General features: G+C 41.4%; 1 protein-coding gene across 4 annotated transcripts in view; it reads right to left on the bottom strand.

The window, feature by feature from the left end:
* Window positions 1-27,877, bottom strand: part of FBXO36 (F-box protein 36) — a 101,869-nt gene that overhangs the window by 24,439 nt on the left and 49,553 nt on the right. For all 4 annotated transcript variants that reach the window (XR_008712195.1, XM_055573683.1, XM_055573686.1 and 1 more), the window contains exon 2: window positions 17,046-17,154. Coding sequence is in view for 3 of the 4 variants with exons in the window: in XM_055573683.1 (XP_055429658.1) it covers window positions 17,046-17,154 (109 nt within the window). In the remaining variant the exon portion in view is untranslated. The remainder of the gene's footprint in view (window positions 1-17,045; window positions 17,155-27,877) is intronic.

Here is a 27,877-nt window from a genome sequence, read left to right as displayed (position 1 = left end):
CCCTCCTCGCTGCAACTAGAGAAAGCCTGCACAATAAAGAAGACCCAGCACAGCCAAAAATAAATAAATAATTAATCTTAAAAAGACTGGGACATCTCTGAAGGCTCAGTGGATGGGAGTCTGCCTGCCAACGCAGGGGACACTGGTTTCATTCCTGATCCAGGAAGATCCCATATGTCTCAGGGCAACCAAGCCTGTGCCACAACTTCAGAGCCCGTGCTTTAGAGCCCTTGAGCCACAACTACTGAGCTGACATGCTCCAACTACTGAAGCCCATGCACCTAGAGCCTGTGCTCCACACTAAGATAAGCCATCGCAATGAAAAGCCCATGAATGGCAATGAAGCGAAGCCTCCGCTTGCCGCAACTAGAGAAAGCCCACTTGCAATGATAAAGGCTCAGTACAACCAAAAAATTAAAAATAAATACATTAATTAATTTTTTAAAAAAAGAATAGAAGGAGGAAGCAGATGAATTCATCTCCACAGGTAAGAGAACTTACTATAAAAATTGCAATGAGAGCAGTGTAGTTGGTGTAAGATGAATAATCGACCGACAGAATTAAATATCCCTGTAAATGGCAGATGTACATTGGAACTTGCAACATGTAAGGATGGGATTATTATGTGGGATAATAAGCTATCCTTTAAATGGTGCTGGCCATATTTACAGGCCATACAGAAAAATAATAATATTTCATATCATCATAACCAAAAGCAAACTTGAAATATCTTAAAGACCAAATATGAGAAACAAGTCACAAAATATTTAGAATTAAACATAGGAGTATATCTTATGAAATCAAGGTAGGAAAAGATTTCTTAAACAAAACACAAAAGTACAAGTCATATATGAAAAGATTGACAAATTTGAACTCCATTAAAACCATAAACTTCTTTATGAGTAAAACTCATAAACAAGGTGAAAAGATAAACCAAAGAGTTGGTGAAATATCTGTAGCACATATAGCCAAACCAAAGAATTGGTATTCAAAATATACATGAAAAAGTTTCTACAATGAATACAAAGAAGGTAAACAACCAGACATAAAAAATAGACAAAGGAGATGAATTAGCAGCTCTCAGGAGGAAATTGGTCAATAAATATAAGAAGGGGTATTCAACATCATAACTAATCAGGGAATGTGCACACCCAGCTTGGCAAAATTAACATGTATCTCTGATTACACTAAACATTGGTGAGAATGTGGGGAAATAGCATCTCTCTCATAAAATGCCAATGGAAATATATTTAAATCATTTAAAATGATTTAACTTATTTGGAGAGCAGACTATCAATACCTAATAAAGTTGAAGAGGCACATATTTTACAACTCAACAAACACACCACGATGTGCTAGATTTAGAGAAATGCTTACACACTGTGCCAGGATAAATGAAGATTTATTGTTGCAAAAAAGTGGAAACCACCTAACTATCCTCAGTAGGGGAGATGATTGAGTGAACTGTGGGTTTACAATATAAAATACCATAAGCCATTGAAATGAATGAACTTGAGAGAGAGAGAGAGAGATATTTGTAAACATGGATAAATCTCAAAAAGTGTTCAATGATAAAACAAAGTTGAAAATATAGTATATCACTTATGTAAAAATTTAAACTTACAAAGGTAGTATGTATTATTTATGTATTTGTGACTACATATAATAAAATATGCTTGGAAATGATACCAATTTCAGAACAGTTAGTACAAGGGAATAGAGTAAAAATGGGTGAGGAGCAGAAATTTGACTGTATGTGTAAAATTTTAAAGGTTTTTGAAAGACATTAAGTAAATATGGGTCTCACTTCAATAGCATTTGTATTAAAACTGGGATAATAAAGAGAAGATTCTTAGGGCCCTAAGAAAGGATAACACAAAATTAAAACAATTCAAAAAAATTAAAGCCACTCGGAGTAGATTTTTGGAACATATGCAATTAAGCTACAAATCAAGAAAAAATGTAATCAAAAAATTCCTAACTATCTGGAACTTAAATAAGATGTTTCTAAATAATCTATGGATCAAAGAAGAAATCAAAATGAAACTTAGAAAATATTTTTAAATGAATGAGAATAAAGATGCAACATATCAAAATTTTTCTAATACAGATACAGCAGCACTTAAGGAAAATTTAGAGGAGAAATGGCTGAAAACAATAATTTAAGCTTTCATCTCAAGTAACTAGGAAGATAATAACAAATCAGACCTAAGAAAGGTAGCAGGAAGGAAATAATAAAAGAACGAACAGATCAGATCAGTCGCTCAGTCGTGTCCGACTCTTCGCGACCCCATGAATCGCGGCACGCCAGGCCTCCCTGTCCATCACCAACTCCCGGAATTCACTGAGACTCACATCCATCGAGTCAGTGATGCCATCCAGCCATCTCATCCTCTGTCATCCCCTTCTCCTCCTGCCCCCAATCCCTCCCAGCATCAGAGTCTTTTCCAATGAGTCAACTCTTCGCATGAGGTGGCCAAAGTACTGGAGTTTCAGCTTTAGCATCATTCCTTCCAAAGAAATCCCAGGGCTGATCGCCTTCAGAATGGACTGGTTGGATCTTCTTGCAGTCCAAGGGACTCTCAAGAGTCTTCTCCAACACCACAGTTCAAAAGCATCAATTCTTCGGTGCTCAGCCTTCTTCACAGTCCAACTCTCACATCCATACATGATCATAGGAAAAACCATAGCCTTGACTAGACGGACCTTTCTTGGCAAAGTAATGTCTCTGCTTTTGAATATGCTATCCAGGTTGGTCATAACTTTCCTTCCAAGGAGTAAGCGTCTTTTAATTTCATGGCTGCAGTCACCATCTGCAGTGATTTTGGAGCCCAGAAAAATAAAGTCTGACACTGTTTCCCCTGTTTCCCCATCTATTTCCCATGAAGTGATGGGACCGGATGCCATGATCTTCGTTTTCTGAATGTTGAGCTTTAAGCCAACTTTTTGACTCTCCACTTTCACTTTCACCAAGAGGCTTTTGAGTTCCTCTTCACTTTCTGCCATAAGGGTGGTGTCATCTGCATATCTGAGGTTATTGATATTTCTCCTGGCAATCTTGATTCCAGCTTGTGTTCCTTCCAGTCCAGCGTTTCTCATGATGTACTCTGCATATAAGTTAAATAAGCAGGGTGACAATATACAGCCTTGACGAACTCCTTTTCCTATTTGGAACCAGTCTGTTGTTCCATGTCCAGTTCTAACTGTTGCTTCCTGACCTGCATATAAATTTCTCAAGAGGCAGGCCAGGGGGTCTGGTATTCCCATCTCTTCCAGAATTTTCCACAGTTTATTGTGATCCACACAGTCAAAGGCTTTGGCATAGTCAATAAAGCAGAAATAGATGTTTTTCTGGAACTCTCTTGCTTTTTCCATGATCCAGCGGATGTTGGCAATTTGATCTCTGGTTCCTCTGCCTTTTCTAAAACCAGCTTGAACATCAGGAAGTTCATGGAATCAACAATAAAAGTAAACAACAATAGAGAATATCAACGGAGATAAAAGTTAGGTCTTTGAAAAAATAAATAAAATGAATAAACTGCTGACAAGGTTGATCAAGAAAAAAGAGAGAAAGTACAAATTACTATTATCAAGAAATGAAAAAAAGAACAGCACTATAGATGCTATAGACACTGGAAAGAAGAGGATGTATGAGTAACTTTGTCATTGTTCACTTGATAAGTCGTGTCCAACTCTTTGTAATCCCATGAACTGCAGCACACTATCTCCCAGAGTTTTCTCAAACTTATCTCCATTGAGTTGGTAATGCCATCCAACAAACTTATCTTCTGTTGCCCTTTTCTCCTTCTGCCATCCATCTTTCCCAGCAGCAGGGCCTTTTCCAGTGAGTCGACTCTTACACCAACATATTTGATAAATTGAATAAAAAGAGGTAAATGTGACAAATTTTAAAATCTTTTGTTAGTAGTGTTGGGTATCTAAAATATTATCTTCTGTTCTTTTTTGTAGCTTTAAGATATTTCTGAATTTTAAAACTTTTAAAGGGAAAGGTATAGAACATAATGTACAAGATTCTTCTTCTTGTGTTAACATATTTTGTATATATGGATAGACCATTTCTTGAAGGGTATATATGAAACTGTTAGTGATGGTTGTCATGGGAACTGAGAACTTGGGGCCAGAAGAGAACTTATTTTTATCCTATACCTTTTAAAACTGATTTATCTTTTGTTTTACTACATGCATTTTATTTGTGTTTTTAAAAATATCTCGAAAGTTAGGTAATATAAAGTGGTAAAATAAGAGAGCTTTACTTAGATCTGTCTCCCCTGCTCTGTAGCCCAGAGCCAGGCTCCCATGCTTCTATCTCTTGCTCCCTTCTGCCTCCCTCTTCACCCAAAGAACCCGATCCCAGTTCTGCAGAAATTCTACAGATTCAGACTGAAGACAAGGAGCAGCTGGCTAGGGAAGACAGAGAGAAGAAGAATGGACTAAGAGAATCAAATCCCAGGTCAGTGGTGGAGACATGGGCCTCAAGAAAGGACCTAGAGATAAGGGATAAGGGACCCATGGAATGGGGCTGGCCCAGCTTTGAGAAGAAGGTAAAGACTATGTTCTTTTCCACCTTCAGATTCAAGGTAAACCAAAATTCCTAGGATCTAGAACTCAGGCCAATATTTTAGGATATTAGTTTTTATTAGTGTTATCATTTTCCTTTATAGTTCCCATTTCGATCATTGTCCCACTCTCCCCATAAATCATCTAAATGTCTAAAGAATTTCAACACTTTGACATCTAAACCCTGTCTCCCACATTTCCTTTCACATGCAATAGCAGAAATTAAAAAAAAAACCCTTGCCATTTGGTTCAGAAAATATCGTTATTGAGGTCATTTGGTTTTATCACAGGGATTTCTGTGGATTGGCCTAAATGTCTAACCACAACTTATAATTCACTAAGCAACCAACTTAAAACTGGAGATAAGTTGGAAAACAATTTATTTTTAGGTGGGATTCAACCTCAACCCATGCATGAATCAGCACTTTCAACTGAGGTTATGTGGGCACACCTTTGCCCTAAACTAAATTTTAAAAAGTATTTCTGATAGCTAATTTTCTGGTTGTTCCTATCCATTTAGCTTAGCGAGAAAAAAAAAATCTATAGCTATTTCCTCAGATTTTTAGAGTCCTCAGAGGTGGGAAAAAAATCTAACTTCATAGACAATAGGCAAAGAGTATAAACAGGCAAATTACAGAAAGAATGTTGCTGCTGCTAAGTCGCTTCAGTCGTATCCGACTCTGTGCAACCCCATAGATGGCAGCCCACCAGGCTCTCCATCCCTGGGATTCTCCAGGCAAGAACACTGGAGTGGGTTGCCATTTCCTTCTCCAATGCATGAAAGTGAAAAGTGAAAGTGAAGTTGCTCAGTCGTGTCCGACTCCTAGCGACCCCATGGACTGCAGCCTACCAGGCCCCTCCATCCATGGGATTTTCCAGGCAAGAGTACTGGAGTGGGTTGCCATTGAAAGAATGTAAATGGCAATTAAATATGATGGGATTTTTACTAGTTATCAGGAAAATGCTAATTAAACATGCTATTTTTACCATCAGACTGGAACAGATTAAAAAGAGTAACAATATTTAATTAGTGATGGCAAAACTATAAGAAAATTCCTATATCCTGTTGGATGGACATATTAATATTCAGTACTTTAATATTTAATACACACTTTTTGGGAAAGCAATTTGTGAGCGTAGCTGAGACTGGCATCTTATGTAAGGTGTTAATTACTGAAAATTGAAATATGGTGATATCAAAATATTAATGCTGTCTCATTTCATGAATAAATTTTGAAATAACGTAAATTACTCAACTTAAAATTCTTTCAAAAATAGCATAATTGTAAAGTTGGCATAATTATAGAGGTCAAATGAGTTGCAGATGGCATTTGTGCTACCTCCTTGACACTGCTACTCAAGCTGGTTAACAGAAATATCATCTTTGTCAAGTTAACTTTGATTCACACAAGGTTTTCAAGAGTTCACCCCTCAAATAAATTATTCCATACCTATCAATGTAAATATCTTTGGACTGAGTAATTCCATGACTAAGAATCTAGGTTAATGACATTCTCATACAACTGAGGAAAGATACATGTGTCCCAGAATGTACCTAAAGGCTTTTGAAAATGCCCACTAATTGAAGATTGTGTATTTGTACACTGGAACACCATACAGTCTTAGAAAAGACCAAGGTACATCTTTATGTATGCTAACAGAAAAATGTTCACAATATATTAAGTGCAAAAACAAATTTATGAAGTACAAATTCTATTTTTGTAAACAAATACACACAAAATCCAGAGCAGAAAGAATTCAAATATAAATAAAGCTATTATAGTAGTTATCCCTGGGAAATGGAACTTGGAGGAAGAGAGGAATTTTCACTTTTAAAATTTTAGAAACCTGTAACAGCTAGAATTTACTGAGTTCTTCTCAGATCAGATCAGTCGCTCAGTCGTGTCCGACTCTTTGTGACCCCATGAATCGCAGCACGCCAGGCCTCCCTATCCGTCACCAACTCCGGGAGTTCACTCAGACTCACGTCCATCGAGTCAGTGATGCCATCCAGCCATCTCATCCTCTGTCATCCCCTTCTCCTCTTGCCCCCAATCCCTCCCAGAATCAGAGTCTTTTCCAGTGAGTCAACTCTTCCCATGAGGTGGCCAAAGTACTGGAGTTTCAGCTTTAGCATCATTCCTTCCAAAGAAATCCCAGGGCTGATCTCCTTCAGAATGGACTGGTTGGATCTCCTTGCAGTCCAAGGGACTCTCAAGAGTCTTCTCCAACACCACAGCTCAAAAGCATCAATTCTTCGGCGCTCAGCCTTCTTCACAGTCCAACTCTCACATCCATACATGACCACAGGAAAAACCATAGCCTTGACTAGACGGACCTTTCTTGGCAAAGTAATGTCTCTGCTTTTGAATATGCTATCTAGGTTGGTCATAACTTTCCTTCCAAGGAGTAAGCGTCTTTTAATTTCATGGCTGCAGTCACCATCTGCAGTGATTTTGGAGCCCAGAAAAATAAAGTCTGACACTGTTTCCCCTGTTTCCCCATCTATTTCCCATGAAGTGATGGGACCGGATGCCATGATCTTCGTTTTCTGAATGTTGAGCTTTAAGCCAACTTTTTCACTCTCCACTTTCACTTTCATCAAGAGGCTTTTGAGTTCCTCTTCACTTTCTGCCATAAGGGTGGTGTCATCTGCATATCTGAGGTTATTGATATTTCTCCCGGCAATATTGATTCCAGCTTGTGCTTCTTCCAGTCCAGCGTTTCTCATGATGTACTCTGCATATAAGTTAAATAAACAGGGTGACCATATACAGCCTTGACGTACTCCTTTTCCTATTTGGAACCAGTCTGTTGTTCCATGTCCAGTTCTAACTGTTGCTTCCTGACCTGCATACAAATTTCTCAAGAGGCAGATCAGGTGGTCTGGTATTCCCATCTCTTTCAGAATTTTCCACAGTTTATTGTGAGAGTTCTTCTCATGTGCTAGGAAAATTCTAAGCACTTCAGTCAACTAAACTTCATAAGGACCCTCTGAGGTAGATGCTATTATATTTCTGGAAACAGATACAAAGAGATTTGCCTAGGGTTATATATCTAGTGAATTTGGAGCCAGAATTTGAACAGAGGTAGTCCATGTTGGAGAAGGCAATGGCACCCCACTCCAGTACTCTTGCCTGGAAAATCCCAGGGACAGAGGAGCCTGGTAGGCTGCAGTCCATGGGGTCGCTAAGAGTCAGACACGACTGAGCGACTTCACTTTCACTTTTCACTTTCATGCATTGGAGAAGGAAATGGCAACCCACTCCAGTGTTCTTGCCTGGAGAATCCCAGGTGTGGGGGAGCCTGGTGGGCTGCCATCTATGGGGTTGCATAGAGTCGGACACGACTGAAGCGACTTAGCATAGCATAGTCCATGTTAAGCAACACTCTTAATTGCCATGCTAACAGTTTTCTATACTTTGTAGTGTACGGATGACTTTTAAAATAAAAAATATATAATTTTTGTCTTTTAAATATACAAATTTAGGGACTTCCCTGGTGTTCCAGCGGTAAAGAATCTGCCTTCCAATTCAGGGGACATGACTTCAATCCCTGGAAGAGGAAATAAGAACCCACATATCACTGGGCAGCTAAGCCTGTGTGTGGCAACTTCTGAGCCTGAACACAACAGGGACCCAGGAAGGCCAAAAAATAAAATTTAATTTAATTAAACATTAAAAATTTTAAATAATGATAATAATAAAGGCAACAGCACCTAGCATGTGTGCGTAATAAAAGGATACTTCAAAAAAAAATACAAATCTGGGGGAAAAAATCAGCAACGTTTTTGATTTTACAATTTAGGGTGCTGTGACAGATATCATTATGGTCGGCAGAATAACAGGCTTCCCAGCTGGTGCTAGCGGTAAAGAACCCACCTGCCAATGCAGGAGACAGAAGAGACCAGGGTTCAGTCCCTGGGTCAGGAAGATCCCCTGGAGGAGGGCATGGCAACCCATTCCAGTATTCTTGCCTGGAGAATCCCAAGGACAGAAGAGCTCGACGAGCTACAGCCCATGGGGTTGAAAGAGTCAGACACGATGAGTGACTTAGCAGGCACACAGGCAGAATCATGTTACCACCCTTCCCCTCCTTCAGATGTCCTATATCCTAATCACCAGAACTTGTGGCTTTACATGGCAAAAGGAATTTTAGAGATGTGATTAAGATCTTGATAAAGGAAGATAGCCATGAAATTTAAAAATGCTTGCTTCTTGGAAGAAAAGCTATGACAAACCTAGATAGCATATTAAAAAGCAGAGACATCCTTTTGCTGGCAAGCATCCATGTGGTCAAAGCTATGGTTTTTCCAGTAGTCATGTATGGATGTGAGAGTTGGACCGTAAAGAAGGCTGAATGCCAGAGAATTGATGCTTTTGGACTGTGGTGTTGGAGAAGACTCTTGAGAGTCCCTTGGACTGCAAGGAGATCCAACCAGTCCATCCTAAAGGAGATCAGTCCTGAATATTCATTGGAAGGACTGATGCTGAAGCTGAAACTCCAGTACTTTGCCCACCTGATGTGAAGAGCTGACTCATTGGAAAAGACCCTGATGCTGGGAAAGACTGAGGAAACTCTGGGAGATAGTGAAGGAAGGGAAGCCTGGTGTGCTGCAGTCCATGGGGCCGCAAAGAGTCAGACATGACTTAGCATCTGAACAACAAAGGGAGATAACCCTGGATGAACTGGGAGGGCCCAGTGTGATCACAAGCGTTCTTAGAAGGAAACAAGGGAGGCAGGACGTGCAGGGTCAGAGGAGGAGATGTGAACCCGGAAGCAGTGTCAGGTTAATAAAGACTGGACTGGCCACTGCTGACTTTGAAGATGAAGGAAGAGACCTTGAGCTAAGGAATGGGCAGCTCTAAAACCTGGAAATGGCAAGGAAACGAATTCTCCCTCAGAACCTCCCATAAAAACAGTCCTACCAACACATTGATTTTGGCCCAGTGACACTTCAGCAGTCCAGAAACCTAAGAAAATACATTTTTATCATTTAAGCCACTAAATTTGTGGTAATTTGTCACACAAGAAATAGTAGACCAATATAACCATTAATTATTAACTTAATAATGATATAATCTGTAATAAAGATTACAGGACATTCTCTTCATGGAAAGTACAATCTTGAATGGGCTGAATTGTGCCCTCCTAAACTCCCCCAGTAGTGGTTTTCCCCTAGTAGGGGCAACCACTAGACCATTCAGGTATGACCTAAATCAAATCCCTTATGATTATACAGTGGAAGTGAGAAATAGATTTAAGGGCCTAGATCTGATAGATAGAGTGCCTGATGAACTATGGAATGAGGTTCGTGACATTGTACAGGAGACAGGGATCAAGAACATCCCTATGGAAAAGAAATTCAAAGAAGCAAAATGGCTGTCTGGGGAGGCCTTACAAATAGTTGTGAAAAGAAGAGAAGTTAAAAGCAAAGGAGAAAAGGAAAGATATAAGCATCTGAATGCAGAGTTCCAAAGAATAGCAAGAAGAGATAAGAAAGCCTTCCTCAGCGATCAATGCAAAGAAATAGAGGAAAACAACAGAATGGGAAAGACTAAAGATCTCTTCAAGAAAATTAGACATACCAAGGGAACATTTCATGCAAAGATGGGCTCGATAAAGGACAGAAATGGTATGGACCTAACAGAAGCAGAAGATACTAAGAATGGTGGCAAGAATACACAGAAGAACTGGACAAAAAAGATCTTCACGACCAAGATAATCACAATGGTGTGATCACTCACCTAGAGCCAGACATCCTGGAATGTGAAGTCAAGTGGGCCTTAGAAAGCATCACTACGAACAAAGCTAGTGGAGGTGATGGAATTCCAGTTGAGCTATTTCAAATCCTGAAAGATGATTTCACTGTGAAAGTGCTACACTCAATATGCCAGCAAATTTGGAAAACTTAGCAGTGGCCACAGGACTGGAAAAGGTCAGTTTTCATTCCCATCCCAAAGAAAGGCAATGCCAAAGAATGCTCAAACTACCGCACAATTGCATTCATCTCACATGCTAGTAAAGTAATGCTCAAAATTCTCCAAGACAGGCTTCAGCAATACGTGAACCACGAACTTCCTGATGTTCAAGCTGGTTTTAGAAAAGGCAGAGGAACCAGAGATCAAGTTGCCAACATCTGCTGGATCATGGAAAGAGCAAGAGAGTTCCAGAAAAACATCTATTTCTGCTTTATTGACTATGCCAAAGCCTTTGTGTGGATCACAATAAACTGTGGAAAATTCTGAAAGAGATGGGAATACCAGACCACCTGACCTGCCTCTTGAGAAACCTATATGCAGGTCAGGAAGCAACAGTTAGAACTGGACATGTAACAACATAGGTTCCAAATAGGAAAAGGAGTACGTCAAGGTTGTACATTGTCACCCTGCTTATTTAACTTATATGCAGGGTACATTATGAGAAACGCTGGACTGGAAGAAACAAAAGCTGGAGTCAAGATTGCCAGGAGAAATATCAATAACTTCAGATATGCAGATGACACCACCCTTATGGCAGAAAGTGAAGAGGAACTCAAAAGCCTCTTGATGAAAGTGAAAGAGGAGAGTGAAAAAGTTGGCTTAAAGCTCAACATTCAGAAAACGAAGATCATGGCATCCGGTCCCATCACTTCATGGGAAATAGATGGGGAAACAGGGGAAACAGTGTCAGACTTTATTTTTCTGGGCTCCAAAATCACTGCAGATGGTGACTGCAGCCATGAAATTAAAAGACGCTTACTCCTTGGAAGGAAAGTTATGACCAACCTAGATAGCATATTCAAAAGCAGAGACATTACTTTGCCAACAAAGGTCCATCTAGTCAAGGCTATGGTTTTTCCTGTGGTCATGTATGGATGTGAGAGTTGGACTGTGAAGAAGGCTGAGCGCCGAAGAATTGATGCTTTTGAGCTGTGGTATTGGAGAAGACTCTTGAGAGTCCCTTGGACTGCAAGGAGATCCAACCAGTCCATTCTGAAGGAGATCAGCCCTGGGATTTCTTTGGAAGGAATGATGCTAAAGCTGAAACTCCAGTACTTTGGCCACCTCATGGGAAGAGTTGACTCACTGGAAATGACTCTGATGCCGGGAGGGATTGGGGGCAGGAGGAGAAGGGGACGACAGAGGATGAGATGGCTGGATGGCATCACTGACTCGATGGACATGAGTCTGAGTGAACTCCCGGAGTTGGTGATGGAGAGGGAGACCTGGTGTGCTGCGATTCATGAGGTCGCAAAGAGTCAGAAACGACTGAGTAACTGAACTGAACTGAACTGAAACTCCCCCAGATCCAGGTATTTAAATCCTAAACCCCAGTACCTCGAGTATGACTGTAGTGGAAGATGAACCTTTAAACAGGTGTGCGCGTGTGTGCTCAGTCATGTCCGCCTCTTTCCAACACCATGGACTACAGCCCATCAGGTTCCTCTCTCCGTGGAATTTTCCAGGCAAGAATACTGGAGTGGGTTGCCATGTCCTACTCCAGGGGATCTTCCAGACCCAGGGATTGAAATGTCTCCTGCATTGGCAGGTGGATTCTTTATCAACTGCACCACTGGGAAGCCCAGTAGGTCACATGGGTGGGCTCTAATTTGATCTGACTAGGATTCTTATAAGAAGAGGAAATTTGGACACAGAGAGGCCCCAGGGAGAAGGTATCCACACAGAGGAACACAGTTCGGATTCTGGTTTTGTTGATGGATCAGATCAAACACGAAAGAGAAAGAAAGGAACCAAGGATAACTTTAGGACTGGGGCCATATTTTGGCAGGGGGAGGATCAGGAGGTATTTTTGGACATGTTACCTTTGAGCACCTACTAGATACCCTTGGTAGAGATAGCAGGGGGGCATCTACATAAATATCTGAGTGTGGAGTTATGGGGAGAGGTGCAGACTTGAGGCACCAATTTGGAACTTTCCGCTTATGGGCTGCATTTAAAGCTGGAGCCACAGGAATTCTCTGGTGGTCCAGTAGTTAAGAATCCACCCTGCAATGCAGGTGATGCAGGTTTGATCCCTGATGGGAGAACTAAGATCCCACATGGCACGGAGCAACTAAGCCAACAACTAGAGATCCCAAGGGCTGCAACTAAGACCCGATATAGTTAAATAAATAAAAATTAAAAACAAAAAACTGAGTCGATCCTCCCAGGGAATAAGTTCAGACTGACAAGATGACAAGAGAAGAGGCTCATGAGCTGAACCCAGGGCCCCGTATTTAGATTTGGAAAGATGAGAAGGACCAAGCAAGGAGACCAGGAAGATGCCAATGAGGCTGGAGGAGGACCAAGACCAAGGTGCTCCAGGAAGTCAGAGAAGAAAAAGTCACCCAAAGCAAGAGAACACGGTTCTGGTCCTCTGTAGGGGTTGACACCAACATTGACCGCAATTTCTAGAAACTTCCCACTGGTCTTTAGGATGTTAGCAGGAGAAGATCTTTAGAAGACAAAACTATGAGGGGATCTTGGGAATGTGATGAAGAGCTGGTGGGTAAAATAAATCCAAACATCCTGTACTTACTAAGAACAGAAAACAAAGATTAAACAGCTGATTCTGTACTATTCTAAAAACCTTTCAAATGTCAGGTCATCAAATACTCACAGCGAACACATAGAGCAAGCATTTGACCCCTAATATGAGGAGGAAAGTGCTTCCCAGGTGGCACGTGGTAAGAACCCACCTGCCACTGCAGGAGACACGAGAGACTCGGGTTCGATCCCTAGGTCAGTAAGATCCCCTGGAGTAGGAAATGGCAACCCTCTCCAGTATTTTTGCCTGGAGAATCCCCATGGACCAAGGAACCCGGAGGACTACAGTCCATGGGGTTGCAAAGTGTCGGACATGACTGAAGTGACTTAGCACGCATTGAGAAGGACATGGGCTCACAGAAGGGGTTACATAGCTGGGCAGAGACAGCAGAGATTCAAACCTGGCTCTGACCCCTGACCCCACTCCGTGCCACAGAGCACCCCTCTTCTGCTGCTGAGGGCTTTCTGAGAGGTTCTGAGGGATTCCCTAAGAACCAAGGGGAAGGAGGAGGGGAAACAGCAGTGCTGCTCAGAGTTTTCCCCTTTGTCAAGATTCCAGTGCTATAGGAAGTCTACAAAGTGAGACATAGACGTCTTTGAACTTGCCAGGCCGATTTAATTTGCTATCTCTGTGCTGTTCCTGGCATGAGACTGCAGCTCACAAGGCTGCAATTTTAAAAGCCTGTTTGGGTGTATTCCTCGACTGAACTCCTCAACTCGCCTCTCTCCAGGAGGGAGTGGAGCCAGCAGGAGACCTCAGTCAGACTCATAAATTCCCGCTTTATTGCTTACTCCTCCAGGACCAGGAAATCCACAAGTGGTCATCCTGAAACTGATGCTGCCCCCACTCTGGTGTTTTATGAGGGGGCAAAGGTGTTGGAGACGCCTGGGGCTGCAAGAAACAGGTAATGGTTTGGCCCTCACGCCTCTACTCAAAAGACAATTACCTCCCAGACTCTGCTGTTGGTCCAGTGGATAAGAATCCGCCTGCCAATACAGGGTTCAATCCATGCTCTAGGTGGATTTAGAGTCCACAAGCCATGGGGCAACTGAACTCGTGTGTCACAACTATTGAGTCTGTGCTCCAGAGCCTGTGCAGCTTCACTGCAACTAGTGAAGCCCAAAAGCACCCTACAGTCCGTGCTCCAAAACAAGAGAAGCCGCTGCAATAAGAAGCCCATGTATCAAAACTAGAGAAAGCCTGTGCCCAGCAACAAAAACCCAGTGCAGCCATAAATAATATAAAAATAAAGTAAAACAGCTAAGTTCTTAAAAAAAAAAAAAAAGACAATCACCTCCCATCTCTCTGGCCCAAACCCCCATCTTCAGGTTTTTGTCGAGACCTGCCAGAAAATCCCATGTCAATGGATGCTCAGCACTCCCTAGTCATATAGCTCCAGATTAGGTACTATTGTGCTTAGAAAATAAAATGGAACCTGACTCGGAAACAAAATGTGTTTTATAGAAGTTTACTTTATAACTATCTTGGCAGAAACCTGTCTATTCCACAATTAAATAAGTAAGGCATGCATGGACTTATTTTTGTTCAGTGAAAAGTAGACAGTCTTCAGCATGGTTCTTTGCAGGCCTGTAATGAATTTCATAACCAAAAACTGAGGACAATCAATCCAGATGTTTAACTGTTTGAGGAAGCAAAACCCAACCAAACCTATTCACATGTTATAATGTTAAAAGAGAGAAAATCTTTCAGAATTTTGATTATCAAAGATCCACCTAAAATGTGCCTTTTTTTAATTTGCATTTTTTATTTGACAGTTCCTTTCAATCAAAGTTATGGAATAAAATCTCTTTTAAAGCTGCATGTATGAGCACAAAATAGTCATGGAGATGGTATATAAAAAGCCATGACTTTGATCATATGTCATTAGTTTATTTTTTTGTTAGAATCACTGAGAAAACAATAAAAAGCAGTCTTCCATCATTATTAAAATTGTCTATGGAAATAATAAAAGTTATTTAAAGTAAAATAATTGATGATATGCTTTAATTGGTGATAATAATTTCTCCTTAGTAAATTACCAGACCAGAGTGTGCCTTTTAAAAATCAGATTTTGGGGGACTTCCCTGGTGGTCCAGTAGCTAAGACTTCGCACTCCAAATGCAGGGGGGCCTGGGTTTGATTCCTGGTGGAGGAACGAGATCCCACATGCCACAACTAAGAGTTTGTATACCACAACTTAAAAAAAAAGATCTCGCATGCTGCAACCAAAGCTACCACGTGCCACAACTAAGACCAGGCTCAGCCAAATAAATAAATAAAAATAAACAAATAATAAAACTAAGACTTTTTTTCCTACTCTCAATGCTTAGGCCTGGCAATATCAGTAGTTAGCTATGGGATCTGGGAAAGTCACACCCATTCTGAATCTCATTTGAGAAATAGGGATAAGACTATTTCACAAGAATATTATAACAATTAAATGAGAATATGTATATGAAAGTGCTTGATGTTAATATTATTAAAATTGCTTGCTGCTGCTGCTGCTGCTAAGTCGCTTCAGTCGTGTCCGACTCTGTGCAACCCCATAGATGTCTGGCAGCCCACCAGGTTCCCCCGTCCCTGGGATTCTCCAGGCAAGAACACTGGAGTGGGTTGCCATTTCCTTCTCCAGTGTGTGAAAGTGAAAAGTGAAAGTGAAGTCCCTCAGTTGCGTCTGACTCGTAGCAACCCCATGGACTGCAGCCTACCAGGCTCCTCCATCCATGGGATTTTCCAGGCAAGAGTACTGGAGTGGCTTGCCATTGCCTTCTCTGAACATTGCTTGCTACTTACTCCTAATAAAATGAGAATCTCTAAAATGCCTTCTAGCTTTAAGATTTTATTATTAAGAACTAATTATTAAAGTGTTTAAAGAGAGTCCTTTCTGAGACAAATACTGAAGTAGTTTAGGATGAAATGATGTAACATCTGAGGTTTACTTCAAAATAATCCAATGGGAACAGGTTTGTGTTTTGAGTATTGTTGAATTGGGTTACGGGTGCATCTGACCTTTTTTTTTTTTAAACATACATTCTGTCTACATTTATGTCTGAAATTTTCACATTGAGAAGAAAAAAAGCAAAGGAGAAATTGAAGGGCAATTTCTATTATTTAGTCCAAGTGCTACTTAAGACTGATTTTGGGGAATTCCCTGGAGGTCCAGGATTTAGGACTCCCTGCTTCCATTGCCTAGGGCCTGAGTTACATCCCTGGTCATGGAACTAATGATCCTTCAAGCCATGTGACATGGCCAAAAAAAAAAAAAAAAAAGACTGCTTCTCATGAAAACCTGGCTAATAAAAGAAATGGTAGGGATTTTAAATGAATGCCAAAATGCATAAGAATTTAAGGACTTGATAATTTGATTGTTTTGGAATAATCTTTTAACTTATTTTTAACTAAAGGAAAACCATTTTAATATTAGGAAAAAAACCATAGTTACTACATGATTTGAGATTATTAATGATGGGAATTCCCTGGCAGTCCAGTGGCTAGCACTCAGCATTTTCATCCACATGGCTTGCAGGCACAGGATGGATTCCTGGTCAGGGAACTAAGACACCACAAGCTGCACGGCCAAATAAAAAAAGATTATTAACGATTTTTTTGTGGGGGCCACATTTCTTGGCATGTGGAATCTTAGTTCCCCAACCAGAAATCAAGCCCACGCCCCTTGCAGTGGAAGTGCGGAGTCTTAATCACTGGACAGTCAGGGAAGTCCCTCAGAGACTTTTTTTCCAAAAGAAATTTCAGGATACGTTAACAATTTTCTATTTTTTAAGAACCCAATATTCTATAATATCTGTTATAGCCAATTAAGCACATAGCTACATATCAATATTTCAAATGGTGAGATGTTTGCTACTTCACTGACAAACTCTGTCACTAACTAAAGAGAACTCACCAGTAGCAAGTACATAATACACTCCCTTCCTTACCCTGAAGATGTGACTTCTCTAGGAAGTCTTGATGAGTTTCTTTTGTTTCTCCAGGTTTTGTTGATCGATACTCACTCCTCAGAGAGATCTTCCACCATCTAAAAATTACCTGCGATTGAACAGACTGAAGGTGAGATGAGCTAAAACCAATTGCAACGCCAACAGCCGAGTTTAGGTCTGGGGTCTTTAAAAAAAAAAATCACTATCTTGGAAGGCACATAAGGCTGTATGTCCAACATCAGCCGTAACTTCGCAAACTGGTGTCACATCAAATTAAAAGTGAGGTCTGTGCATCAGGGAACATTTTCCTTAGAGATTAGGGGCACAAAACCAAAATGCTGGAAGGAATCTTAAAAAAATCTATCAAGTAAATTGATGCTTAAATCACCCAGAACTGAAAGGATAGGTGTTTCTGAGAACACAGATTCTTTACATACAGGAGCCAATTTCAAAGTAAAAATTGCTTGGTTCTCCTCCTCCTCCCTGTCCTATCTACCAGGCAGGCACAAGGAATGGATATCTTACTCATGGAGGATGACAGGTACTTGGACAGAGCCAGGGAAAACACCATCATGCCTTGACTGATGCATCAAAGTGTCGTTACCCAGGACATGTCTCGGTAATGTATCTGATAATGGTAATCTGATAATGCGTTTGACTGTTGCGTTATCATGTTAATGATAATCTGATAATGCACGAGCATTTTGGTTTATCAGAAGCAACCTCTTTTCCACAGTTATGGACTGCACTTACATTCAGTGTTGATTTCATGACAGTGAACTCTTTCTGCACCAGGGCTCCCAGGAACAGATGGGTAAGGAGATAGACAGTACTGAGAAACTGGCTGGCTTCGCAGTCCTGGGTTCTTACCTCACTGGCATTACCATGTCAGGTTAAAAATGAGCTCAAGTTTCTACTCAAGGAGAAATAGTTAAGCAAGTGAAACTCACTAAGAGGCCTCCCTTTGTTTACTTTTCTCTCGTCCACCCTGTCCATTCAGCACTCCTTGTGGTCCTCACAGATCCCGGTGCACCTCCTTGGGCCACTGCCCTGGTCTCTATCCATTCTCCTCTCTTTTCTGGAGGCCCTTCCTGGTGCTGGTCTGGGAAGCCCATCCCTGTAGCCTATAAACTGCACAACTTCCGTTCTTCCTCACTCCTTTCCCCTTGCCTGTGGGTCTGGTCATCAGCCAGCTTTCCTCCCCTTCAAGAGTTGCCTACAAATGGCCTAACATCTCCTGAGGTCCCCTCCCTCCAATCTCCCCAACCACTCTCCATTTCTGATTTCTGAAAGATGGCGCAACTCTCTCTCAGGAGCAAAGAGACCCTTCATGCCATCTTACCTAGCTCCCTGCCCAACAGAAAGTAGGTCCTCAGAAAATACTCATGGGATGAACTAGTGAAGTTGCTCAGTCATGTCCAACTCTTTGCGATCCCATGGACTGTAGCCTACCAGGCTCCTCCAATCATAGAATTTTCCAGGCAAGAGTACTGGAGTAGGTTGCCATTTCCTTCTCCAGGGGATCTTCCCGACCCAGGGATAAAACCCAGGTCTCCCGCATTGCAGGCAAATGCTTTACCGTCTGAGCTACCAGGGAAGCCCCATGGGATGGGATGAACTAAAGAGTGCTTTTCACTTAGATTTTATTGCTAATCTCTACGGGAGCTTCCCTGGGAGTAGCCCAGTTGGTAAAGAATCTGCCTACAATGCAGGAGACCTGGGTTCCATTCCTGGGTCAGGAAGATCCCCTGCAGAAGGAAATGGCAACTCACTCCAGTGTTCTTGCCTGGAGAATCCCATGGACAAAGAGCCTGGCAAGCTAAAGTCCTTGGGGTTACAAGAGTTGGAGATGTCTTAGCGACTAAACCACCACCACAGGAGCTGAGGGGAAAATATGTACTTAAGTTACAGAGCTCCGTAATCTCACAAAACTGAAGTAGCTGATTCCTTTCAGAAAATCCCTTAGCCTTCCTCTTTTGTTTTTTTCCTGGCCTGAAGCTCGCCAAAATCATTCTCTTAAGCATCTTTCTGCCCCATCTGCATAAAGTTAAGGGTTAATCAGTCTCCTAGGGCTACCATAGAAACATACCACAGACTGGGTGGCATGAACAATAGAAATGTATTCCCTCACAGTTCTGGAGGCAGGAAGTCCAGGACCGAGGTGTTGGCAAGCTTGGTGTCTCCTGAGGCCACTCTCCTTGGCTTGCAGGTGACACCTCTCACTGTGTCCTCACACGGCCTCTCCTCTGAGCATGTGCAACCCTGGTGTCTCTTCCTCTTCCTTTAAGGACACTGGTCCTGTCAGACTAGGGCCCCATCCTTATGACCTTATTTAACCTTATTTAGTTCCTGAAAAGTCCTATCTACAAATACAGTTTTCAACATAAGAATTAAAAAAGTGTGTTAGTCACTCAGTCACATCCAACTCTTCATGAACGCATGGACTATAGCCCTCCAGGCTCCTCTGTGCAGGGATTTCCCAGACAAGAATACTGGAGTGGGTAACCATTCCCTTCTCTAGGAGATCTTCCCGACCCAGGGTTCAAAAGTGGGACTCCAGGATTGCAAGCATATTTTTACCATCTGAGCCACCAGGGACACAATTCAATCTATTAAAAAAGGATATCAGGAGTTACAGTAGAAGAGCATGAATCTTGGAGCAAAGATAGACCTAGCCCATTTATTTAATCTCTCTGTACTTCTATTTTCATTTCCATTTCCTTCTATTAAGTATCATTAAAATTAATATTAAATATTATGACAAATATTTCCTTTCTATTGGATATGCAAGGTCATTTGAATCTAACGCTGTGTTCTTTATGCACATAATCTAGAACTTGTAGGACTAGCTGTGAACTCAGAAATAATTTAGCCCATTTCCTGCCACTCATCTGAATGAGGAAAATGACAGGCGTCCCTCCTTACATCCCCAGTGAATTTAAAGCTTTTGCCTGGACATGAAGGAACTCAGAGATGAAATGATAGGTGAAAAGTGACTTTATTTAGAGAAAAACGCACTTCACAGACATTGTGGGCCGTCTCAGAAGCTGAGGGGCTGCACAATAGGGCATGGTTAGTTTTTATGGGCTGGGTAATTTTCTAATGAATGGGAGGGTTATTCTAACTATTTTGGGTGGAGGGGACAGAGATTTCCAGGAATTGGGCAAGTGCCCACATTTGACCTCTTATATTTGGCCTCAGAACTGTCCCGGTACTGGTGGGTGTCATTTAGCATGCTAACGTATTACAGGGATCTTACAATGAAGCTCAGGGTCCACTGGAAGTCTACTCATCTGCTACCTTGGATCTAGCTGGTTCTAACCAGTTTGTCACGTCCCATTCCTTTAAAGGTTGTGCTCTGACCGCTTCCCTCCTGTTTCACCTGCAGCCTATACTTACCAGATGTTATCTTACAATTGAATTCTGACAGAAGAAAGACAGACACCACAGGAGTCCAAAACATGTTTCTGGAAGCTCAGTGGAGTGCCCCGCAGCCCCAACCCACTTTAACATTCTACAGGAAACTTCACAGGAAAGTTTCTCTCTGGGGCAAGTGCACCTGTTATAATGATCTAATCAGCTACCCCTCTAGCCAGATCAAGCAACTATATTGTAGGTAAAATGGAAAATTTTGGAACACATGGAGTTCTAGACAGGATGCGACTCCAGAAACATTTGATTACTGAGCCTACTTACGTTGTTCAAAAAAATGCGGAAAGACACCTTACAGCCTTACTTGTAGCTTCATATCTTGCACATCAATCATTTCATCAATTAAAAATTATTCCTGACATTCCTTCTGCTAATTAATTAAACCCTCGGGGACTGATTTAGAAGGCAATATTTGAAGTGCTTGTTGTAACAGCCTCAGGAGGGCAGCTTCTCAGGGCACAGACCCAAGTTACCTTGCAACACAGACAAGCATCCTACCGGCTCCTCAGAGGCATTTAAAGTAAATGCCTGAGAATAGAACACTCGCCTAAGGAAACACAGCTGACTAGAACCAGGAGCCAGCCTCCTCACTCCTCACTCGCAAACACAGGGCTTGTTGTGAGTCACAAAGCTCTCTTTACATAAAATCTACACTGCTCTGCGTATCAGAGCAGTTCACAGAAATATGACCCTCAGAACCATAACTTAGCCTGGTCAAGACTCTATTATGTGAGATATTAAAACTTGTTAAAAGGACTACCTGGTGGTCTAGGGATTAAGAATCCACCTTGCAATGCAGGAGACATACATTCGATCCCTGATCAGGGAACTAAGATCCTACGTGCCGCAGAGCAACTAAGCCGGTGTGCCGCAACTACTGAAGGCTATGTGCTCCAAGCCCGTTGTCGTTGTTTGGTCTCTAAGTCATGTCTGACTCTTTGCGATCCCATGGACTGCAGCATGCCAGGCTTCTCTGTCCATCACCATCTCCCTGAGTTTGCTCAAACTCATGTCCATTGAGTCAGTGATGCCATCCAACTGTCTCATCCTCTGTTACCCTCTTCTCCTCTTGCCCTCAGTTTTTCCCAGCATCAGGGTCTTTTCCAATGAGTCAGCTCTTCGAATTAGGTGACCAAAGTACTGGATCATGAGAGCCGTGCACCAAAACAAAAGATCCCTCGTGATGCAAGAAGATCCCCCGTGCTGTAACTAAGACCCAATGCAGCCAAATAAATATTCTTTAAAAAACATATTAAAACAGAAAAAGATACTAGACATTGTCTCTCAAATTAGTTAAGCTTTTCTTAAGTGACAAAACTCAATACTTGTGAAGACAAGGAAAAATGGGAGCCCTCAACACTCATTGAGAGGAATGTAAATTGACTTGATACTATCTCCCCCAAACCTTGAAATCATCCATGTCTTTTGACCCAGACATTCTACTCTTAAAGAATTTATCAGAGATGTATACGACATTTTTTATATAAGAAAGTTTGTTGTAGTCTAATTGTGTGTGTGTTAGTCACTCAGCTGTGACCCCATGGACTGTAGTCTGCCAGGCTCCTCTGTCCCCGGAATTCTCTAGGCAAGAATACTGGAAGGGTTGCCATTCCCTTCTCCAGGGTATCTTTCTGACCCAGGGATTGAATCTGGGTCTCCTGCATTGTAAGCAGATTCTTTACCATCTGAGCCATCAGGGAAGCCCGTAGGCTAATTATAATAATGAAAAATCAGTGCTGACCTAAGGGTCCAATAGTTGGGAGTAATTAAATAATCATGGCACATTTAGATGATGGAATAGTCTGTCGCCAATAAAATAATTTGTGAAGAAATGACTAATAACATAGATCAGTGTTAACGATCACTGGTCAAAAGGCTTGAAAGTATATACACTACAGCTCCAAATATTTAAAGGAAAATATATGTGCAGGGAGAAGGGGCATTAGCTTGGCAGTAAATGCAACAATTTCACATGACAGATCCAGCTTGAAGGAAGCCAAAGAGGATCCCCTAAGTAGTTATGAATTGGGTACCAGCTCTCATGGTATTAGCTGAAGTCAGAACACATAGAAAGTTATTCTCATATATTATCTCTATTTTGAAAACCTTAAAATCTGTAAATACTGTTTTGAACATATTCTTATCAAATGTGAATGTTTTGGTAATGAAGAATCCTGCCTGCAAGAAAAGCCACAGAGGTGCTTCCCAGGGGTTTTGTGACTGTTTAGACCTGGATAGCTACTCCAGTATTCTTCCTTGGAGAATTACAAGAACAGAGGAGCCTGGCAGGCTACTGTCCACGGGGTCACAAAGAGTCAGACATGACTGAATAACTAACACAACAGACCTGGCTAGAATGAGGGTTTCACCAATCTCCCAGCCACCTGTGAGCAGTGCGTGACTGTCTTATTATGAAGAAGTGGATCTCAGATGAGTAAAATAACTTGCCCCAGCATCTCTTACCAGGCAGAGGCTGACCTAGAAAGGGTACAGTTCTTTTTCACTGCCGCATACGCTCTCCAGGAGGGGCGAGCAGTCAGCCTCGTAATCAGTTTGTATCTTAATAGAAATCCTGTGATCTGTGAGAATTCTTTAAAATTGTTGGTTAAATTTAGCATATATTTAGATTTCTCATGTATTTCCAGGGAATCATTTCAATAAATTTGAAAACTGAACTTACTTCCAAAACAGAGGTCTAAGATTCCTCACTAATCCCCCAACATCTTTTCTGCACAAATTATCCAGACAATGAGGTATCTGTCATTCACCCAGTGAAGGTCCCTAGAGCTTAAGTCTTTTTCCAACAGGAGAGGGACTCACGAGGCAGCCCTCCAGGGGGCATTGGGAAATGCTGTACACCACAGGCATCTCAGCATTTGGATATATTTGGACAACACACACCCCAATCCCAGTCCCCCAGATCAGAGACCATCCTACTCCCATCACGATACCTGGCTGAAAACTCCTGCTACTGGGATAACAGAAGAGACCCTGGTATTAGGAATGGTGGTGGTGGTTTAGTCGCTAAGTCATGTCCGACTCTTGCGACCCCATGGACAGAGGAGCCTGGCAGGCTACAGTCCATGGGATTCTCCAGGCAAGAATACTGGAGTGGGTTGCCATTTCCTTCTCCTGGGTTTAAAGCCTGGTCTCTGTCATGTTTATTAGGCAAAAGTCTTAATCTCTTGGGACCTCAGCTTCTTCTTCTCCAAGATAACCCCCTGTGCTCACCTCACTGAACTTCTGAGGGATGACCTGGGATAAGTGCAAAGTGCCCAGCAGGAGGCCAGGCACATGATGCCAGCACGTGAGCTCTGTGGAGGGGGGTCCTTGCCTCTTTCTTTCTCCCTTTTCCTTCCTGTTCCCTTGCTGGTCAGTTCTTCGTATTTATAACACACTCAATTCCAAATACCCACAGACCAGAACCTTATCTTTGTTCTCACCAACTATCTAACAATATTCAATCATACGTCATTAAGTTCTGCTCTCTTAATAGTATTCTTCCAAGATCTTTAGGGAATTCCCTGGCTGTCAGTGGTTAGGACTCTGAGCTTCTACTTCGGGGGGAACGGGTTATCCCTTGTTGGGAAACTAAGATCCCAAAAGTTGCATGGCATGGACCAAAAAAAGCGAAAAATCTTTATTTCATTCTGACTTGGTATTTGACTTTTCTGATCATCAATAATCATTAAGAATTGTACATCCTTTGCTCTAAGTATTTTCCCCACGGCATAATTATCTGTCTGTAAAGGATTAGGGTGACTTGCCAGATACCACAGACTAAATGAGGCATTCTGAATCTTTTGAAGCATCTGCCCAGGAAATACGATTGTAATTTAGCACACGACTATTTCTGCTTTCTCCTGCAGACTAGTATTACTCCATGAGATCAAATTTTCCCCTGTTTTGGAAATCATATATGATTAGGGGGTTTTACAGAATGGGGTTGAGATACTGTGTCAGGGAGAGTTTATGAAATTAGATCTTCTATTTAGTAAAGAAAGATTTTGTTATCTGAACAGTCTACTGAGAAATGGAGAAGCAAAGAATTGCAAGGGCACACTGCGAGTAATTTTACCTTTTGATATTACTCAAAAGCTCACAAAGTACTGGCATTCCAAAACATGGAAAGATATTATTTTAAAAAATGAAGATATTTTATTTCAATGCATATTTAAATTATAAACAATTACAATGTGCTTTGATCCAAATTTACAACATCAACTATGCATTCCTCTGTTTGGCTCGATTTGTCTAGACACAGCAAAACTTAAGATTTTCAGCTATTGAAATTGGAAGAGTAGGAATTTTTCTATATTGGGAATAAAAGCATCATTATGAATTATGGGAAAGATGAGTCTGAGGATGAAATGAGAATGGAATAAACTGAAATCTTTAGTAAAGGAGAACTGACTGCACTGAAATTCTTTCTTCCTTTAGGAACTCAGAAATGAAGTTGTCTTTGGAGAACTAACTCCTCAACACAGCGGATGTGATTAGGAACCAGTGGCAGACACTGTTGGTTGCTACCTGGCATTCTTTTGCCTACCTGCTCTTCCTACAGGAATCCTGATTTATCCTGTGGCCTCTCTCCTCTGCATTGCTGGTGCTCAGGGCACAGGCCTCACTTCTAGATCCAGGGGGTAGGACATGACTGGTCTAAGTGATTCTTTTTTTTTTTTCCTTTATTTTTGCTTTTAGACCGAGCTGTGTGTCATGCATCTTAGTTCCCCAACCAGGAATCGAATCCAGGCTCCCTGCAGTGGGAGCGTGGAGTCTTAAAACTGGACCACCAGGGAAGTCCTGGTGTAAGCCATTCTTGGTAGGTTTTTCCCCCTGCCAGTGATCAGTGTGAGCGCAGGCATGTGAGACACCAGGAGAAATCTCCAGGAAGTTCTGGGATAGATTTTATCACTGTTAAGGAGTGTCAACTGAAAAAAAAAATTCACAAAAGTGGAGAATTATGTTTTATTTGCAGACTTTCTGAGGACTTCAAGTCCGGGAGGCAACCTCTCAGATAGCTCTGAAGAGGTAAGGAGACAGGATATATAGTTTTGTGACAAAGATAAGGTAGTCAGAACATTAAAAGATTACCAATAATTAAAGAAAACCAGACATCTCAAGTTAATGACTAGTGCTTTTCTATGTATGAAAAGATGCAAGAATCTGGGCTTACTGTAATCATTCCTTTGATATGCACCCTAGCTATCTAGGGTTGGTATCATGTTTTTTACCATCCCGAGTCCCCTCATGGTACACTGCTGGGGGTGGCTATAGTCACTAAGGGATTGACAGCAGGCAATCCATTTGTCTCTATCCTGAGTTCCCAACATCCTATATATGGCAGCTGACACTTTTCATTCATGAGAAACACAGCCTCTTTGGGGGCACTGGCTACTGGGCTTTGATGTGATCACTGGAGCAGCAGCAACCATTTTGTCACTATGAGGTTGAATGTCACCAGCCTGAGGTGACAACAGTGTCACCAAGAGACAGAAGCAATAGATTGTTGAGAGGAGACGCCAGAGCACCATCACTGTGTTGGGAATCTCTTTTCCTTTAAATGTGTTTTTATGTGAAATAATGCCATATTCCACCAGATCTAGTATACCATATACTGAATGCCACAGCATAATATATTATGTATAAAGAAAAAAGAGTGAAGGAAACTAAAACCAAATTGATTTTTATCACTTATTTTACATTGAAAGAGCTCTTTTATTCTTTACTAGACATGCATTTTATTATGTTAGTTTCAGCAGTTATATTACAGTGGACCCTTGATCAACATGGTTTGAACTATACAAGTTCATACACAGGCAAATTTTTTTCACTAAATATTTACTGCAGTACCATATGACCTGTGGTTCATTGAATCCACGAGTATAAAATGTTCAATGAGGAGGGTGGACAGGGAAATTATAAAAGAATTTACAACTGCAGGGAGGGTTGATGCCCCACCCCCTACATTGTTCAAGGGTCAACTGTACTTCATTAATTTTATGAATTATATTAATACAATATGTATATTATATTAACTTATATATAATACATTTCTGTTACTCTCATATATACCTAAGGGTCTTCCCAGGTGGCACTAGTGGTAAAGAACCTGCCTGCCAATGCAGGATCCATAAGAGACTCGGGTTCAATCCCTGGGTCAGGAAGAGTCCCTGGAGAAGGGCATGGCAACCCACTTAGTATTCTTGCCTGGGGAATCCCATGGACAGAGGAGCCTGGCAGACTATAGTCCATGGGGTGCAAAGAGTCAGACACAACTGAAGCAACTTAGCGCGCGTGCGCACACACACACACACACACACACACACACAACGTCAACAGAGGAAGGTATTCCTAACATTTTCCCATATTCAACATCTTTAATGTTTTACTCAGAATGTTATCTCTGTGACATCAAGAGCTTGGGAATCACAGCAATAAGGTGCTGGCTCTTAGGCTGGCTCTGCAGTCACTTCGACTAGCCTCCTTTTGACTTCCACTTTGGGAATGCTGTGAACACCTCAGATTCACCCCGACTCCCTCCCATCTCAAACTGTGCTCTCCCACAGTGTCTGCATTTTCTTCCAAACTTGGCTTTGATGCTTAGGTTGCTGAGTTGTTTTCAGTTTCTGGCTATTAAGAATCAAAGTTCTATAAACATCTGTGTACAAGTTTTTGTCCACTTTTACCCTCTTTGTGTTGTTAACTGTCTTGTTACTTAGCAATTCTTAATAATAAATTGTCTCTGATAAAGTAAGGATGATTTCTGCCTCCTCAATGGACCTTGCTTGAGACAGCTGTTATGAATCCTTTTTCATTCATTTTGCAGGGTACTTGGCGAGAGCTTAGAACCTATGAATACTTCACATCTAGAAGACTTTCTTGTACACTTTCTTCTGGAATTTCTTATTTCCAGATCTGGACATCCTGGTCCAATTCTTTTATTATTTTGTTTTCCTTTCCTATTGTCTATTTCTTACTTTTGGTTATTTTTTTCTGGGAGATTTTTTTCTATTTTATCTTCCAACTCTTCCATGGAGTTTTTCATTTTTCCTATTATATTTTTTTCTAAAATTTCTTCTTAGTTTTCTGAATGTTTCTTTTTTATTGTGTGATGCTCTTGTTTTGTGGCTATAATAACTTTCTTATCCTTCCAAGGATATTACTGAGGAGTATTTTATCTTTTCTTTGTTTACTGTAGTCATTTTTTCCAAAATTACATTTCCTGTATGTTTTTGTTGTTGACTTGTTCTGGCTTTCCTCAAAATACTGATAGGGGTGTCCCAGATGGCTCAGTGGCTCCACCAGCCAATGCTGGGGCTTCAGGAGACTTGGGTTCAATCCCTGGGTCAGAAAGATCCCCTGGAGAAGGAAACGGCAACCCACTCCAGAATTCCTGT

Source organism: Bubalus kerabau, chromosome 3 (genome assembly GCF_029407905.1).
Source record: "Bubalus kerabau isolate K-KA32 ecotype Philippines breed swamp buffalo chromosome 3, PCC_UOA_SB_1v2, whole genome shotgun sequence".
NCBI classification, from domain to species: Eukaryota; Metazoa; Chordata; class Mammalia; order Artiodactyla; family Bovidae; genus Bubalus; species Bubalus kerabau.
The sequence above is the reverse complement of the archived record's forward strand: the minus strand, read 5'-3'. Positions and strand labels throughout refer to the sequence as shown.